Consider the following 15,747-nt stretch of genomic DNA (forward strand, 5'->3'; position numbering starts at 1 on the left):
CATAAGACCTAATCAAGTTACTCAAAAACTCCTAGGGAATCCAATAACCATCAATAAGTATGAAGCATGCATTCACTGCTAATTCCACCAAGAAAATTTCTATATGAAAATTTTCATATAAACTATAAAGTGCAAAGTTTTTCTTTATTATCTGAAATGAAAACTTCTCATTTTCATATAGTAGATGATGTCCAGAGTTTCCTAATTCTATATCTGGAGTGTGATGACTTGGACATCACCATTAAAATGACATCAACAAATAGAGTGCAAGATGCAAATATAACTAGACCTTTAGATGAATGACATGTAACTATGTAATTATGTATCTTTTTGCATATTCAGACATAATTATGTATTTTTTTGCATATATTGGTGTGCATATGTATATAGAGAGATAAGTAATTGCTAAGGTTGTGTTTAGTGCATCGTCAGGTGATCTTGAAAGGTAATGTGACTTGCCTTTAACAAGGTTCACGGACTCGGTACCGGAGCCCATGCTGGCTGGCCGGCGATATGGTCGATACGGATCCGTACTGTATCGGACCGGCGCAAACCGAAACAATGAAAGGAAGGGAATTGGGAGGAAAAGAGAGAAAGAGAGAGAAATAGAGAGAGAGGAAGAAAGAAAAGAAGGGAGGGGAAGGAGTCAGAGGGGCCGTCGGACGGCCTTTGACGGGCCGTAGTGGCCGTCGGACGGTGCAGTCCACGCACACGGCGCCGCGGGTGTGAAACAGGGGCGACACCCCTGTTTCATAGATTTTTTTTTAAAAAAAATGGCACTTAAGTGAAGCCAGCAAACCATTTGCCGGCTTCATTATTTTTGCTTTTTTTAAAAAAAATTCAAAAAAATGAAGCCGTCAATCCAATTGCCGACTTCACTGTTTTTAATTTTTTTTTTAAAAATCTCTTAAACAGTGAAGCAGGCAAATGGTTTGCTGGCTTCACTGTTCATCGTCGTTTTTTAAAAAGGACCGACGCATGAATAGGGGCTGTCACCCCTATTCCGCGGCTGCGATTCCACCCACACGATTTCTGCCGTCCGCTGGCCATGGTGGCCATTCGGAAACCTCCGGCAGCTCTTTTGCCATTCCGTCCTCCCTCTAGTGAGTCATTCCCCCCCACTCTTTCTCTCTCGTTTAACTACCCTATCGGGTGAACCGAGCTGCGGAGGCTTCTGTGGCTCTTCAGCGGCTGCAGCAGACCATTGTTTGCCTTCAACGGCATCCTCTCTCTCCCTCTCCTCCTCTTTCTCTTCCTCTCTTTTTCTCTTTTTCTCCCTCGATGCCGGTATGCACGGCTTTCCAAGGCGAAATTATCCCGATTTCCTGTCGGTCCAGTTTGGCATGCCCCAAATCGTTTGATTCGGGATGGTTCTGAAAAACTTAGCTTTCAAGATAGATTGCCATCATTGAATTGCCAGTGATGTTGATTACTGTGTTTGGTACACACAGGTAATGTTGTAGTAAAATTACTGAAAATCTTAATTGACATGTTTTGTATGACAATCAAATTACTAGTAATGTGAAATTAAATTCTCAAAATATCCTCATAAAATTTTGTAGAATTTTAAATTACTAGAAAAGAGTTTGATTTTATTTTGAAAATTTAAATCAAAATTTTCAAAATATGCTTGGCGAGAGGAGGGGGCAGCGGTTGGGTTATTGGAGGAGGGGCCGACAGTGATGGAGGCGAGAGAGGGAGGTCGATGTCGGTGTAGAAGTGGGGGTCATGGTCGGAGATGAAGAGGGCATAGGCGAAGGTGAGGCAGTTGAGGGCAGCGGGGGCATGGGGGAGTTCGGATAAGAAAAGGAAGGTGAAAGCTGCCAGGGGAGGGGGGTGGAGGGGCGGGTTTTGTGTGATTTTTTTTAGAGGTAATTTTGTCCAAAAATTCTTTTGCAATATTGCCAAACAAGTGATAATTTGCATAACCATCTCTCCCTAAGGCAATTTGGATTGTCATCCAAAAAGCATACCAAACATAGTAATTTGGTGGGTCCATTTTAAATTGCCGGCAATCTGGATAGATTGCTAGCTACCAAACCCAACCAAAAGGACTGTCTCTTCCATAATATTCACAATATTGCATGTATCATGCTATTGCATGATTTTTTTTTGACACCTTAGAAAATTCATGTATTGACACTGCATGCCACCATCTTCTTGGGTATGTTTAAACTAGTTGACTTATGAATCTTTTCTTACTTTTTGTAGTGACATTTTAATATAACATCCTTGGTTCATTTCAAATAGGTAAAGCATCTAAGCATTCCAAATCCATTTCGTGTACTGAGACTGGACTTGATTGATATGAAAAATAAATTGAGGCTCTATTTTAAGCCACCTGATGGACCTCAAGATACACAAAATGGTTGGAAACAAATCAATCTGTTTACGAACTGGTCAAGTTTAACTTGAAGATTGGCTCATCTTGTCTTGTTTGTATAAAAAACAAGCAGAGCCCGGCTTGTGTTGCAAACAATCAACCTTTAACATGTAACACCTGAAACAAAAGAAAAAGAGAGAGCTTTGATAGGAGAAAAGAAAGAAAAAAAAATAAAAATGAAATAAAAATAATACTCATCTCTGCGTTTGGGCATCAGAAGAAGGCAAGAGAGGTGCAAGGTGATGGATTTTGACTTTCAGAAGCTTAGATCCAAGACCAACATAGGATCTTCAACCATGGCGGCAGCTAGGGTTTCTGCTGAGATGAGAAGAAAGGAGGAATAGACCGGCAGAATTTAGAGAGTTCTCTGCCCTGTTTATCCAACAGGATAATGGGTAGACGATCAAATCAAAACCGATCCATTAGCCCGACCCATCAAGAAGCAACACAGACAAAAGCTGGCCAATTTACATTTCATTTCCCAATCATTTCATTTTAATTTCAGTCACTGTAACTGCATATAAATAGACTGTAACCGTGAGATATGAAATAGAATTGAATGGATAATTTTTCCTCCTAAAATCCTCCCTCTTCTCCCCCTCAGATCTATCTCCCGGATCACCTCTCTTCTCTGAATTCTCCTTCTTTCTATAATTTTCTCTCTCAGATCTATCTGAAATTATTCCACAACCTTTAACCCTTCCTCTCAGAATTCAAACCAAATCCTTCCCCTTCACTCATTGGCCTAGATCTGCACTAATATGGGAACAGCAGCCAAGAATACTTACCAGATGACATTGGGATGTTACAATTTTGGTATCAGAGCATGGATAGAGCCTTGAACCTGGGGCATGGTGTCCTGCTACAACCAAATTACCTCTTCCCAGTGGTACTGCAGCTGATCATCAGTGGAACAGCAACTGATCAGATCAACAGAAGAAATGACTGAAGATAGGTAGCAGACCTACCAATCCAATCAAATAGGCTACTGATGCATCAAGTCTCTTTGTAGTGATTACTGTTCTAATCAGTTAGGAATAGCAATCTGGCCTCATTAGATCATCATCGACCACCTTGATTGAATTTACTGTTGCCAGGAGACTATAAAAATTTTTTCCCACCAAGTTTCAAAATAGTGCAAAAATAGGGATAAAAAATAGAACCGATCCAAACACTATAATCAATTTAATTGGAGTGAAGTAGAAGAAGGAAAAATGGCAGAGGGAACTAGATTGAAGGGAATCAATGAAAATCTCAGAATTTTAGAAGAAAAAATGTAAACACTCTCCAATGAATGCCACAGTCATATTGAAGACAGGTTACCGCAAGTAACAGGTGAATATAACACTAAAATAAGAGTGCTAGCAAGACAGTTGGATGAGATGCAGATAGAGGAAAAACAGAGGTATGAAGCTCTGTAAATAAAGGCAGCAAGGAGACATGACATTATGATGCAGGAACAAAACCGTAGGCACGAGCAGTTGCTGAAGCTAATTGCACTACAGCCATCAGTTTCCCAGCCCACTCCATTCACTGCAAACAACACCCCATTAGCCATAAAAAATGGTAGAATAAATGTAATGGAGCAACCTGGCACTAGTTCTTCAGCCATAGCAGCTGAGGATAGGGGCAAAGGGATATTGCCCATGCCATACCATCATTTGGACAGGCTGGAAGATACTCAGAATAGAGCCCAATTTCACTTACCTTATCCAAAGCTGGAATTTTTCACTTTCAATGGAGAAGAACCCAGAGAATGGAGCAGTAAATGTGAGCAATACTTCAAAATATATCAAATTCTTGTTACCTATTGGATGGAAATAGCCACAATGCACTTCATGGGAAAGGCACACAGGTAGAAGGAAGGATACCTAATAGATAAACTAAATCTGAATTGGGAAGAGCCAGTAGAAGCAGTGAACAGAAGATTTGACAACGACAGTATGAAGCAGCTGATCAGAGAATTTAATAAATTAGTACAAACAAGTATTGTGGAAAAATATCATAAGAAATTTGAAGATATGAGAACTAGAATGTTGCATTACAATCCAGCACTAACTGAAAGATACTTCATAGAGAGTTATATCAGTAGATTAAAGGAAGAGTTGATACTATACATTGATTTATCTCATCTTACAACACTGGAGAAAGTATATGAGCAAGCTAAATTACATAAACAGGCATTGCTTATGATGTGAAAAAGAAGCAAGATGAATCACAGAACAATCACCACACAACCAGCAGGCTATCATAATCCTAAATCGACAGCACAAAAGGAGGATATAAAATCACAATTTATCAAAAACTCAAACTTACCTCAGAAGGACAGTAAGCAGCAGTGGGAACAGAGAAGGGTTGACGGGCTTTGTTTTAAATGTGGAGAAAAATATCACCCAGGCCATCAGTGTTCACAAAGAACAAACCATTCTATCAGTGCCACAATAGAAGCAGATGAGGTATTTGATGAACAATTATTGCGTGAAGAAGAAGAGGAGACTATTGTGGAGGAAAAAGAAAAGAAAATAGAAACTGCTGTGTATGCCTTAGTGGGACAGAATCAGAATGAAACTATTAAGATCCAAGGAAAGGCTAGTAACAAAATAGTAGTCATTTTAATTGATACTGGAAGCACTCATAGTTTCATTGATTATCAGGTGGCCAAAGAAGTGAAAGCTATTCTCACTCCAGCAATCCTACTAATAGTAACAGTGGCAAATGGACACAAAGTTTTGAGTAAACTTAAGTGTGTTAACTTCAAGTGGACTATGCAAGGAGAACAATATCAAGCTGATCTAAGAGTGATTAGATTGGATGGATCAAGTATAATCTTGAAAATAGATTGGTTGAGAGCCTATGGCAAGGTAACTTTTGATTACCAGGATAATACGGTCACTTCACTAAAGAGGAAAAACAAATGACTCTAAAAGGTATTACAGAAGGATCTAAACTGAAGTTTACTAAGGCTAAACTCCAAACGATCACTGCCACACAGTGGTATAAGTCTGGATTGAAGGGTAACTGCTGTGCTGTAGGACACTTGGTGAACTTTGAAGAGGATAAGACCAAAGCAGAGATACCTACTTCAGTGAAGAAGGTGTTGGAATAGTATGCAGATGTATTTCAAGAACCCAAAGGGTTGCCATCCAGCAGGCCACAGGATCACAGCATACCATTGTTATCAGGTATCAATCCTGTCAATATAAGACCTTACAGGTATACCTTTGAACAGAAGAATGAGATAGAAAGACATACAGAAAATGCTCAAGTCTACCATCATTCAGCCTAGTACCAGTCCATATGCATCACCTGTGCTTTTAGTCAAAAAAAAAAAAAGATAATAGTTGGAGATTCTGTGTGGATTACAGGCAGCTCAATAAGGCAACGATGAAGGATAAATATCCTATTCCTTTAATTGATGATCTCTTGAATGAACTTGAAGGGTCTCAATACTTCTCTAAGATAGACTTGAGATCAGGATACCATCAAGTAAGAATGAACCCAAAAGATGTGCATAAGACAGCATTCAAAACTCACATGAAATATTATGAGTTCCTGGTTATGCCCTTTGGGTTAACCAATGCTCCTGCCACATTCCAAGCCATCATGAATGAGATATTTTCTACTTACCTTAAAAAATTTGTGTTAGTTTTTTTTGATGATATTCTTGTATACAGTCAGACTATAGAGGAGCATGTGGAACACCTCAAGGAGGTTTTGAATCTATTAAGGAAGAACCAGCTGTATGCCAAGAGCTCCAAATGTTTCTTTGGGCAGCAACAGGTGGAATACTTGGGGCACATTATTTCAAAAGGAGTGGCAACTGATCCAGAAAAAGTGGCAGCCATGAAAAGGTGGCCTACCTCATCTACATTGAAGGAGCTGAGAGGATTTCTGAGACTCACAGGATACTATAGAAGATTTATAAAAAAATATGGGGCAATCGATAAACCCTTAACTGAGCTTCTCAAGAAGGACAATTTTCATTGGGATGAAACACTCAAGAAGCATTTGAGAGGCTAAAGGAGGTAATGTCAACAGCTCCAATCTTAGCAATGCCTAATTATTCTTTACCCTTTATCTTAGTAATAGATGCTAGTGGGCATGGGATTGGAGCAGTACTCACACAACAGGGAAGACCTATAGCTTACCTCAGCAAAGGGTTGAGTGAGAGGCACAGAGCACTTTCAACATATGAAAAAGAATTCTTAGCCATTTTGATGGCTGTGTCAAAATAGAAGCATTACATTAGCCCCCGACCATTCATCATCAAAACAGACCATCAGAGTCTTAAATACTTATTGGAACAGAAAATAACCACTGCAGCTCAACAAAAAGGGATGTTGAAACTCATGGGATTGGATTATATAATATACTATAAAAAATGGAAAGAGAATGAGGCTGTAGATGCACTATCTAGATGGGGTTTTGAGGAAGGAAAGGCGTAGGCCATCACAGCAGTGATACCTACCTGAAGCATAGAAATTACCAACAGTTATGAAGGGGACTAGCAGGTTCAACAGGACATAGCAGAGATACTCACAAAACCAGAGTCACAAGCTGAATATACTTATAAGCAAGGGGCGCTTAAGTACAAGGGAAGGATTTACATTGGAAAAACAGAGGAATTGAGACAGAAACTCTTAGAATTGATGCATGCATCAGCCTTGGGAGGATATTATGGAATGAATCATACTTACAAGAGGATCAGGCAATTATTTTATTGGCCTGGAATGAAATAATAGGTGGAAAAAAGGGTGAAAGAATGTGAGATTTGTATCAAAAATAAAATAGATAGTACTCCATATGCAGGACTATTGCAACCCTTACAAATTTTCACTCAAGCATGACAAGAAATTAGTATGAATTTCATAGAATCACTATTCAAATCTGAAGGCAAAGATACTATACTAGTGGTAGTTGACCGACTCACCAAATATGCCTATTTCATTCTTTTAACTCATCCCTATTTAGCACAAAATGTAGCAAGAGCCTTCCTAGATACAGTATACAAATTGCATGGAATGCCATAAGGAATTATATCAGACAGGGATAAGATATTCACCAGCCAAGTATGGTAAGACTTATTCAGATTGATGGGGGGTCAAGCTGCATCTAAGCATTGCTGACCACCCACAAATAGATGGTCACACCGAGAGGGTAAACCGATGTTTGGAGACTCATTTGCGCTGTTTGTGCTTCCAAAATCCCCATAGGTGGCTCAAATGGTTGTCCCTGGCTGAATGGTGGTATAATATCAACCACCACTCCTTAGGGATGACACCCTATCAGGCTTTATATGGTCATCCACCCCCTATGTATCCAGCGGTCAACCTGGACATGGGCAAACAAAGTACAGTGGAAGATTGGAACAAAGAAAGAAATAAAATGTTACAAATATTGAGGGATAGACTCAAAGAAGCTCAGAATCGCATGAAACAAAATACAGACAAGAGAAGAGTAGACAAAGAATACAAAGAAGGAGATATGGTATACCTCCAGCTTCAATCTTATTGATAGAGCACAGTGGCCATCCGTAAGAACCTCAAGCTTACCTCTCAGTACTATGGGCCTTTCAAGATTTTAGAAAAAATCGGCCCTGTAGCTTATAGGCTCGAACTTCTTGAAGGATCTAAAATACACCCCGTCTTTCATATATCCCTGCTTAAACGAGGGATTCAGAAATCATGGCAAGCATCACCAATAGTACCCCTCACAGGAGAAGACGGCAACTTTTAGCTCAACCAGAAAAAATTCTGGACCGAAAAATGATCCGCAGGGGATATAGGGCAGTTACTCAAGTGTTAATCAAATGGAGTAACCTCAGCGAAGAAGAAGCCATATGGAGGATTATTGGGTTCTTAAGAGTCAGTTTCCTCAATCTGATCCTTGAGGACAAGGATCTTTTGGAGGAGGGGATGTAACACCTGAAACAAAAGAAAAAGAGAGAGCTTTGATAGAAGAAAAGAAAGAAAAAAAATAAAAATAAAAATAAAATAAAAATAATACTCATCTCTGCGTCTGGGCATCAGAAGAAGGCAAGAGAGGTGCAAGGTGATGATTTTAACCTTCAGGAGCTTAGATCCAAGACCAACACTGGATCTTCAACCATGGCGGCAGCTAGGGTTTCTGTTGAGATGAGAAGGAAGGAGGAATAGACCGATAGAATCGAGAGAGTTCTCTGCCCTATTTATCCAATAGGATAATGGGTAGAGGATCAAATCAAAACCGATCCATTAGCCCGACCCATCAAGAAGCAACACAGACAAAAGCTGGCCAATTTACATTTCATTTCCCAAGCATTTCATTTTAATTTCAGTCATTGTAACTGCATATAAATAGACTGTAATCGTGAGATATGAAACAAAATTGAATGGATAATTTTTTCTCCTAAAATCCTTCCTCTTCTCCCTCTCAGATCTATCTCCTGGATCACCTCTCTTCTCTGAATTCTCCTTCTTCTTTCTCAAATTTTCTCACTCAGATCTATCTGAAATTCTTCCACAACCTTTAACCCTTTCTCTCAGAATTCAAACCAAATCCTTCCCCTTCACTCACTGGCCTAGATCTCACTAATATGGGAACAGCAGCCAAGAATACTTACCAGATGACATTGGGATGTTACATAACATTTCTGGCTGACATAAGTGGACTCAAGATGCCTCGATAACTACTTTGCTTAAGGCCCTTCAGTTAGAAAGTGAACCGAGCTTGACTCCATCTCTAAAACCTTTTTGATAAAAGCAGCCTAGCCTGAATACATAACAATTTGATTTATAATTTGGATACATTGTAGATGCACAAAATTCTATACATATTATTGATTGATACATTGAAATATTTCTCAGAAAACAAATAAATGGAAATGCTCTTCAAATAAACAACAGCATGTAAACAACTTATATTATATCTGTTGAGGATGTTGTCATGTAACCAATTCGGATTTATGCTTGAAAGAGCAACCATGGATGCTATCTTTTTTTTTTCTCTTTTTAAATGTTATTTTATGTAACAGTTAATAGAAAATATAGAAAAAGGAAAAAAGATCTACACATGGTCTTCATTAATTTAGAGAAAACTTATCACTGGGTGCCAAGAAAAGTGATTTGGTGAGCTTTAAGAAGGAAGAGTATACGTTAAACAATATATTGAAATAACTGAGGACATGTATGCTAGGGACAAGTGTTAGGAGTGGTTTTGGTACAAGGATTTTTTCAGTTAGAATAGGCTTAATCAATCAAGGATCAGCACTAGCCCATATCTTTTTGTATTAATGATAGATGAACTCACATCGAATATTCAGGAAGATGTACAATTGTTTATGTTAGTTGTAGATGATATAATGTTGATTGATGAAAAGAAAACAGATCAAATACTAAAGACTTGCATGGGAAAACTTTAGAGGATAAAAGCTTAAAAATTAGTTGAACAAAAATAGAGTACATGGAATGTAAATTTAATAAGGATGAAAATGAAGACAGTATTAATTAAGATTGATGGACAAGAGATACCATAGAGTGATTGATTTTGTTCTTTAGGATTTATTATACAGAATAATGGGGAGATAGATGAAGATATATATAATAGAATTAGAGTTGGTTGGATGAGATGGAGAGGTGCTTCTGGAACTTTATGTGGTAGGCACATACTTGGGATGCTTAAGGAGAAATTTTATAGAACAGTAATAAAGCCTGCAATGTTGTATGACCCAAAGTGCTGGACAATGAAGAAAGTACATGAAAACAAATTAGGTGTGATAGAAATGAGATTGCTAAAATGGATATATGATAAAACTAGGAAGGATAGATTAAGTAATGAATATAGTAGAGGAGCTGTAGGAATTGCACAAATTAAGGACAAAGTGATGGAAAATTAATTGAGATGGTACAGATATGTACAACAAAGATATGAAGATGCTCTTGTTAGATGAGGTACTTCAATTTGTGCTGAGGGTTGTAAGAAAAGAAGAGGAAGCTTCAGATTAACATGGGTAGAGATTAGGAAGGACATGGAGAAACTTGGTATAACATTAGAAGTGGCCTTTGACTGGAATACTTGGCGAATGAGGATCCATAAAGCTGACCCAAATAGTTGGGAAAATGCTAGACGATTTTGATTATCATGATTGTAATTATGACCAAGATGTCTTCAAGATTAAATTTCAATATGCAGCATGAATTATAGCTTTCAACAAAGTAATCTATCTTATGATGAGTTTCAAGATGTCTAAGTTTTTAAACATTCGGTCTTATTAAGTAAAAGATCTAATTTGGGTGTATCATGGCTTTTTTCTCTATGCAATTAGTTGTGAATCAATGGCAAAATTAATAATCATAAATAAGGACTTCAGGATTCAATATAATATAGTATGTTAAGACAATGATTCATTTCATGATTTCCCCTTTTGTCTTCTAGCAAACCTAACAATTAATTTTTTTCATTAAATGTTTGACATGATATTATTTAACTTGTTATTCACTTAACATGGGTGGTTATCCAACCTTATGCAGATCTATTCCCTTGCAAGAACGCTCGAGAGCAGTTGCATTTGTTTTTGGTGGTTTGAGTGTAGGAAGCATCTTGGGGTACATTTCTGAACTTGGTGGTAGTTAAATTACTTAAATATGTTTCAGGCACAATTTCAGGTATACTGCAGTTTGAATATTGCATATCAATATATCATGCAACAATTGCTTTCATCATGTATAATTTTTTAGCACATTAGCTGTAGCAGCATGTCACAGTATTATCATATAAATACAATATCCTGACAGTTGATTTTCTACATGCATTTCAATGTTGCTAGATGAAATACCTGCCCACACTTTTTCAGAGAAGACAGCATATGATCACCTTAGGTACTAGAATGCTATTAAGAAAATTATTGGGAAACTAGAAATATTTTGCCCCTTGTCCAGGCTCCACAGTATTGTCAAACTGAAGGTGTTTTTCATTGGACACGCTGGGCTACTGGAAATATTGGATCATACCATTTTCTTACTGTAAACAGTATTTAGAATCAAGTTTGATCTGTTGGCTTGAAGAATGTGTGGACATCTACATGTTGATAATTTAGACCAATTGTATTAGTAAACAGTTATTCAGTCTACCTCCTGATTAGATTCTCCAAAACCCAAACAAGTGTTGCTGTAATATATTGGATGATCTGTTTCTAATTAGGCTTCATGTGTATGTTCATTAAAAAGAACAAAGTCAATAATGCATGGTCAGAAAGATTTTCGCTCAATAAGCTTATGCCCTTGATCATAATCTATCCGAAAAATTTTAACTCATGTATGGTTGTTCATGAACTCTTTTTTTCTAATTGTGGAAGTCGGGGGGGGGGGGATGTGGTTGTGTGCGCACATGCATGTGTGCGCATCTTATTATCATGATGGTGCGATGCGTGCGCATGTCTTATTATCATGGTGGGAACTCTCCCTTTTCAAATCTATTATTTTAATATTTTCTCGATGCTGGAGACTCAATTTCCTGAGGATTTCAGACTCTAAATACAGAAGCAAGTGAGATTTTATGTCCATTTTCATTTCTTTTTCAAATACTGTGATTGAGCCACTTCTATTCTTTCCTTCCTTTTCCATGCTTTCTCTTTAGAGTCTGAACAATCTCAAAGATTCAAGATCTCCCTCTCCCATGCGTATGTGTATTTCCCATATGCATTGTCATGTGCATTGCATGTGCCAAGTGCTAGTAAATTTATAATCTCAATCAACAAGACTAATTCCTAATTCCTATGTTATGAAGTTGGTTTTATGGATCAAGTTATGACTCTTTCCAAATTCACAAGATTCTTGGAGGTCCATCCTGATTGAATGAGCTTAAACTGCATGACCAACAAGATTGTTGGTCGGATTCCCTATCCACCAACAAGTTTACATTTAGTTACAGGAGTTTATCTTGCCCAGAGTTGCCCTAGCCAAGAAGTAGGCACCAAGATAAAATAGTCAAGCTCAGTATAGGAAATCACACTCATCTCTATGGGAAAGTATGCAAATTGAAGGGCAAAAGTAAGATCATGACTAAAAAAATGTGAGAACATTATTCTTTGTCGTCGTAAATATACCAGTTTTATTTGTGTATACTGAAACTAAACATAATCTTGTGATTGCTTGTACCTGTACGATAGCATATGAAATTTGCTCTCATCTTGTCTGGAAATTTTGCAGGCTTCTCTTGGCTCCTCCCATTATCCAAAATTTTGGTTGGGAATCTGTATTTTACATATTTGGCTTTCTTGGGATTATTTGGTGAGTAAACAAACACTAATGCATGATATACCATTCACAATTTCCAACTTTTATATGAATCTTTATTTTGGTTGCAACGCTAAATATAATTGATTGGCAAAGATTACTGTTTATGTTACCAAGTTCTTAATCACTGGTTTTACTGTTATTGATGGCTATAAAGATTACAGAGATCTCCAAAGTGCTCAATGTTTTTCTAAGATTTGAATCTTAGTTAACACTTGCATGTCAATTTGCTTTTATTGTTATACAAGGTGTTTGGGATTTGAGTTTGTTAAAGAAGGGCGATCGCCATTTGATGGAGACTACCTTTTTGGTAAGTGCGGTTCTATTCCTTTCTATTTTTAAAAAATCTAAGTGTCCTGATATATTCGGGGTATTCAGCACTTTTCTCTTGGTTCTCGCTGAGGATTTGCCATTAATTTTTATTGGTTTACTGTCTTGATTTATGTGACATCATGATTGGTGGACTTTCCATCATAGCATTGGCCATGGTCATATTGTTTTTATTAACTGAATTTTTAAAATGTTAAGATCTTCACATATTTCATCTTATCTACAGCTATACGAAAAGATTTGCTTACGTAAAATCAGCATTTGAATATTCTGTTCTCTTATATGGTTGCAGTCTTAAAATGCAACTTCCAAATGCATTGTCAGGTTGAGCTGCTTTTTCATTACAAAGAGCTTCTGATGATATAACATTTCTAATACAGAACAAATCATTCAAGTTATTGCTGCAATTGACTTTAGCAAATGTGTTTATCATACTTGTCTTAATCTTAAGTTAAGGCATTACATTTCACACATCAGACATACAGTATAAGAACAAAATCCCACCTGCTTGAAGAAGGTAACAAGACTTCATAATATAAAACATGAGAGATGGTTCTGTTGACGAGATGACTGAACTTTATGCTTTTCTTTTCCCTGCTTATAAGCATGTTGTTGCCCAAAGAAAGCATACCCCAGTGCATTTCCATTTCCTCAACTACTCTTGCAGTTTCCTTGGTCTTCTTTTGAAGCTTTTGCAGTTCCCTAATCCATATTTATGACAGATAGCGTGTCAACTAATTAAATATCTTACTAATTAATTAATTATTATATTTACTTGCTGTCTTGCATTTACTAAGCATCTTTATGAAAGAAATATATAAGGAGAACCAATATAGAAGGTGGCTAATGTGTACTTTAAAACATTCTGAGTGTAAAGATTCCATATAAACAAATGACTGATGCTTTCTCCTGGTCTTTAATATGATCATTTCTGTCTAAAGAAATTTAGACAACGTCGCTTCACACCACTAAAAAAATGCTGAACTTCGAGAGTTCCCTTCTTCTTTGTATGACAAACAAGTAAACCTCCAAAGCAAAGGAGTTCACCAAGTCCCTAGGATTACCCCGTCTCCATTGTTTCAGACCATCCCCTGTAGTATGAGAGGAGGGAATCATGAAGCTCCTTAGTACTGAAACCTGCAACATTCTCTCAATCCAAGAAGATGTAAGTAGAGAGTTCCGAAAATTTAGGTTTACACTATTTTATAGAGCAAACCTAAATTTGGAATGAGACCAGAGGTGGCCCTAAATAGGAATTCTTGGTGAACAAGGATCCATAAAGCCAACCTCAAGTAGGTGGGAAAAGGCTTGATGAGTATGATCAATGATTTTAACTATTTTATCATATTTTTAATTTACTTTTGGATTTATAAAAAATAGAGTGAAAATTAGAAATGTTTTTGTCATCATAGCCTTCATCATCATCGTCATCATAGCCTTCATCATCATCGTCATCATCCAAGTCTTTTCTTTTGTTTCCTTTTTTCACTAAAGAAAGGTGGGCTACAAAGCACAACTTTGATTGAAGACCTAGGAGTGAGCAAATTCTTATAATTGGTTGCTTGCCTCCAATAAATCATGCTAATGATATTGGAAAAGGCTGGTAGGTTGTGGAGAGAAAGAAAAGAGTGCTAACAAAGTAAGAAAGAACAAAATAAATCAAATAAGTAAAATATGACGGTGGATTCATGAAATACGTGGAAAAAACAAAACATGTCCTATCACTTATAGTAGTAATCTCCTTTTTTAATTAACCCCTTGATTATTTATGTTCCAAACACTGAACTGAAGCTATTTCAAGATGGCTCTCTAGATTCTTCTCCATTATTTAGTTCCATGAGAAACCAAGTCAAATGGTCTTCTCAGAGCATTTTGCATTATCTTAACTGTGCAATCTTAGGACCATCCTCTTGCTATTCCCCACTACTTGTGTCCCTTTTCTTATTGACGCCTCTGTAGGTCTATATTGGACATCACCGATCCATCTCCATCAACAAAATATTATTCATATATCTTATGTATTTTTGGGCTTCATATGAACGCATCCCAAAAGACACAAATGAAGAATTTATCTAGAAACCACCTTTTAGTTGGTTAACTATTCCTTTTTCAACTAAGGAAAAAGACTATTAGTGTCTTTAGAAGTGTTGTTTGTGTAATATTTATGTTAAAAAGTTTGGAGGGAATTCTAAAAGATTTAAATTTCTTTCTATATTGAACATCAACTCATTTGAGTCATGAACAGTTGGACAGGGCAGGTCAGTTCCAAGGTTTGATTTTTTTTCCCTTAGGAGATAACTTGAAGCTTTTTGCTTTGCTTGTTGAACAAAAACATGGGACTGCACTAGACACATTAACTGACACAACCAAGATAAGTGGAGCCAAATTGATAAAAGTCACCTGACTAAACAGAAGACTTTTGGGCAGAACAATCATTACTTGATAAGTCACCATATTTAAAAGAAATAAAATTTGTTGTAAGGGTTTTAAGTAAGAGGTTTTTTCCTTTTTTCTGAGAGAGAGAGAGACCCATCTAAGTTGCATCACCTTGGTCCAACAAATTGGCAATGCACCATGACTTGAATCCAGAACCTTGAATCCAGAATCTCCCTCAGGGAGAGTAGGGTTGTGATTGTGACTTCCAAGGCACTTCCTGTTCATTGTTGTTACTTGTAAGGAAGAGGTAATGATGACTCATATAAAACTAATCATATTCATTCCAAAACAAAGTAGCAAACTTCCAAAGTAGACAAATTGATAAAA

At 37.1% G+C, this 15,747-nt stretch overlaps 1 protein-coding gene across 5 annotated transcripts in view; it reads left to right on the forward strand.

Annotated features, from left to right (window-relative positions):
• LOC105039064 (probable anion transporter 6, chloroplastic) overlaps positions 1-15,747 on the forward strand; it is a 32,214-nt gene that overhangs the window by 4,165 nt on the left and 12,302 nt on the right. For all 5 annotated transcript variants that reach the window (XR_012134693.1, XR_012134692.1, XR_012134694.1 and 2 more), the window contains exons 5-7: positions 10,891-10,965; positions 12,568-12,648; positions 12,903-12,964. Coding sequence is in view for 1 of the 5 variants with exons in the window: in XM_073244144.1 (XP_073100245.1) it covers positions 10,891-10,965; positions 12,568-12,648; positions 12,903-12,964 (218 nt within the window). In the remaining 4 variants the exon portion in view is untranslated. The remainder of the gene's footprint in view (positions 1-10,890; positions 10,966-12,567; positions 12,649-12,902; positions 12,965-15,747) is intronic.

Source organism: Elaeis guineensis, chromosome 1, assembly GCF_000442705.2.
Source record: "Elaeis guineensis isolate ETL-2024a chromosome 1, EG11, whole genome shotgun sequence".
Lineage (NCBI taxonomy): Eukaryota > Viridiplantae > Streptophyta > Magnoliopsida > Arecales > Arecaceae > Elaeis > Elaeis guineensis.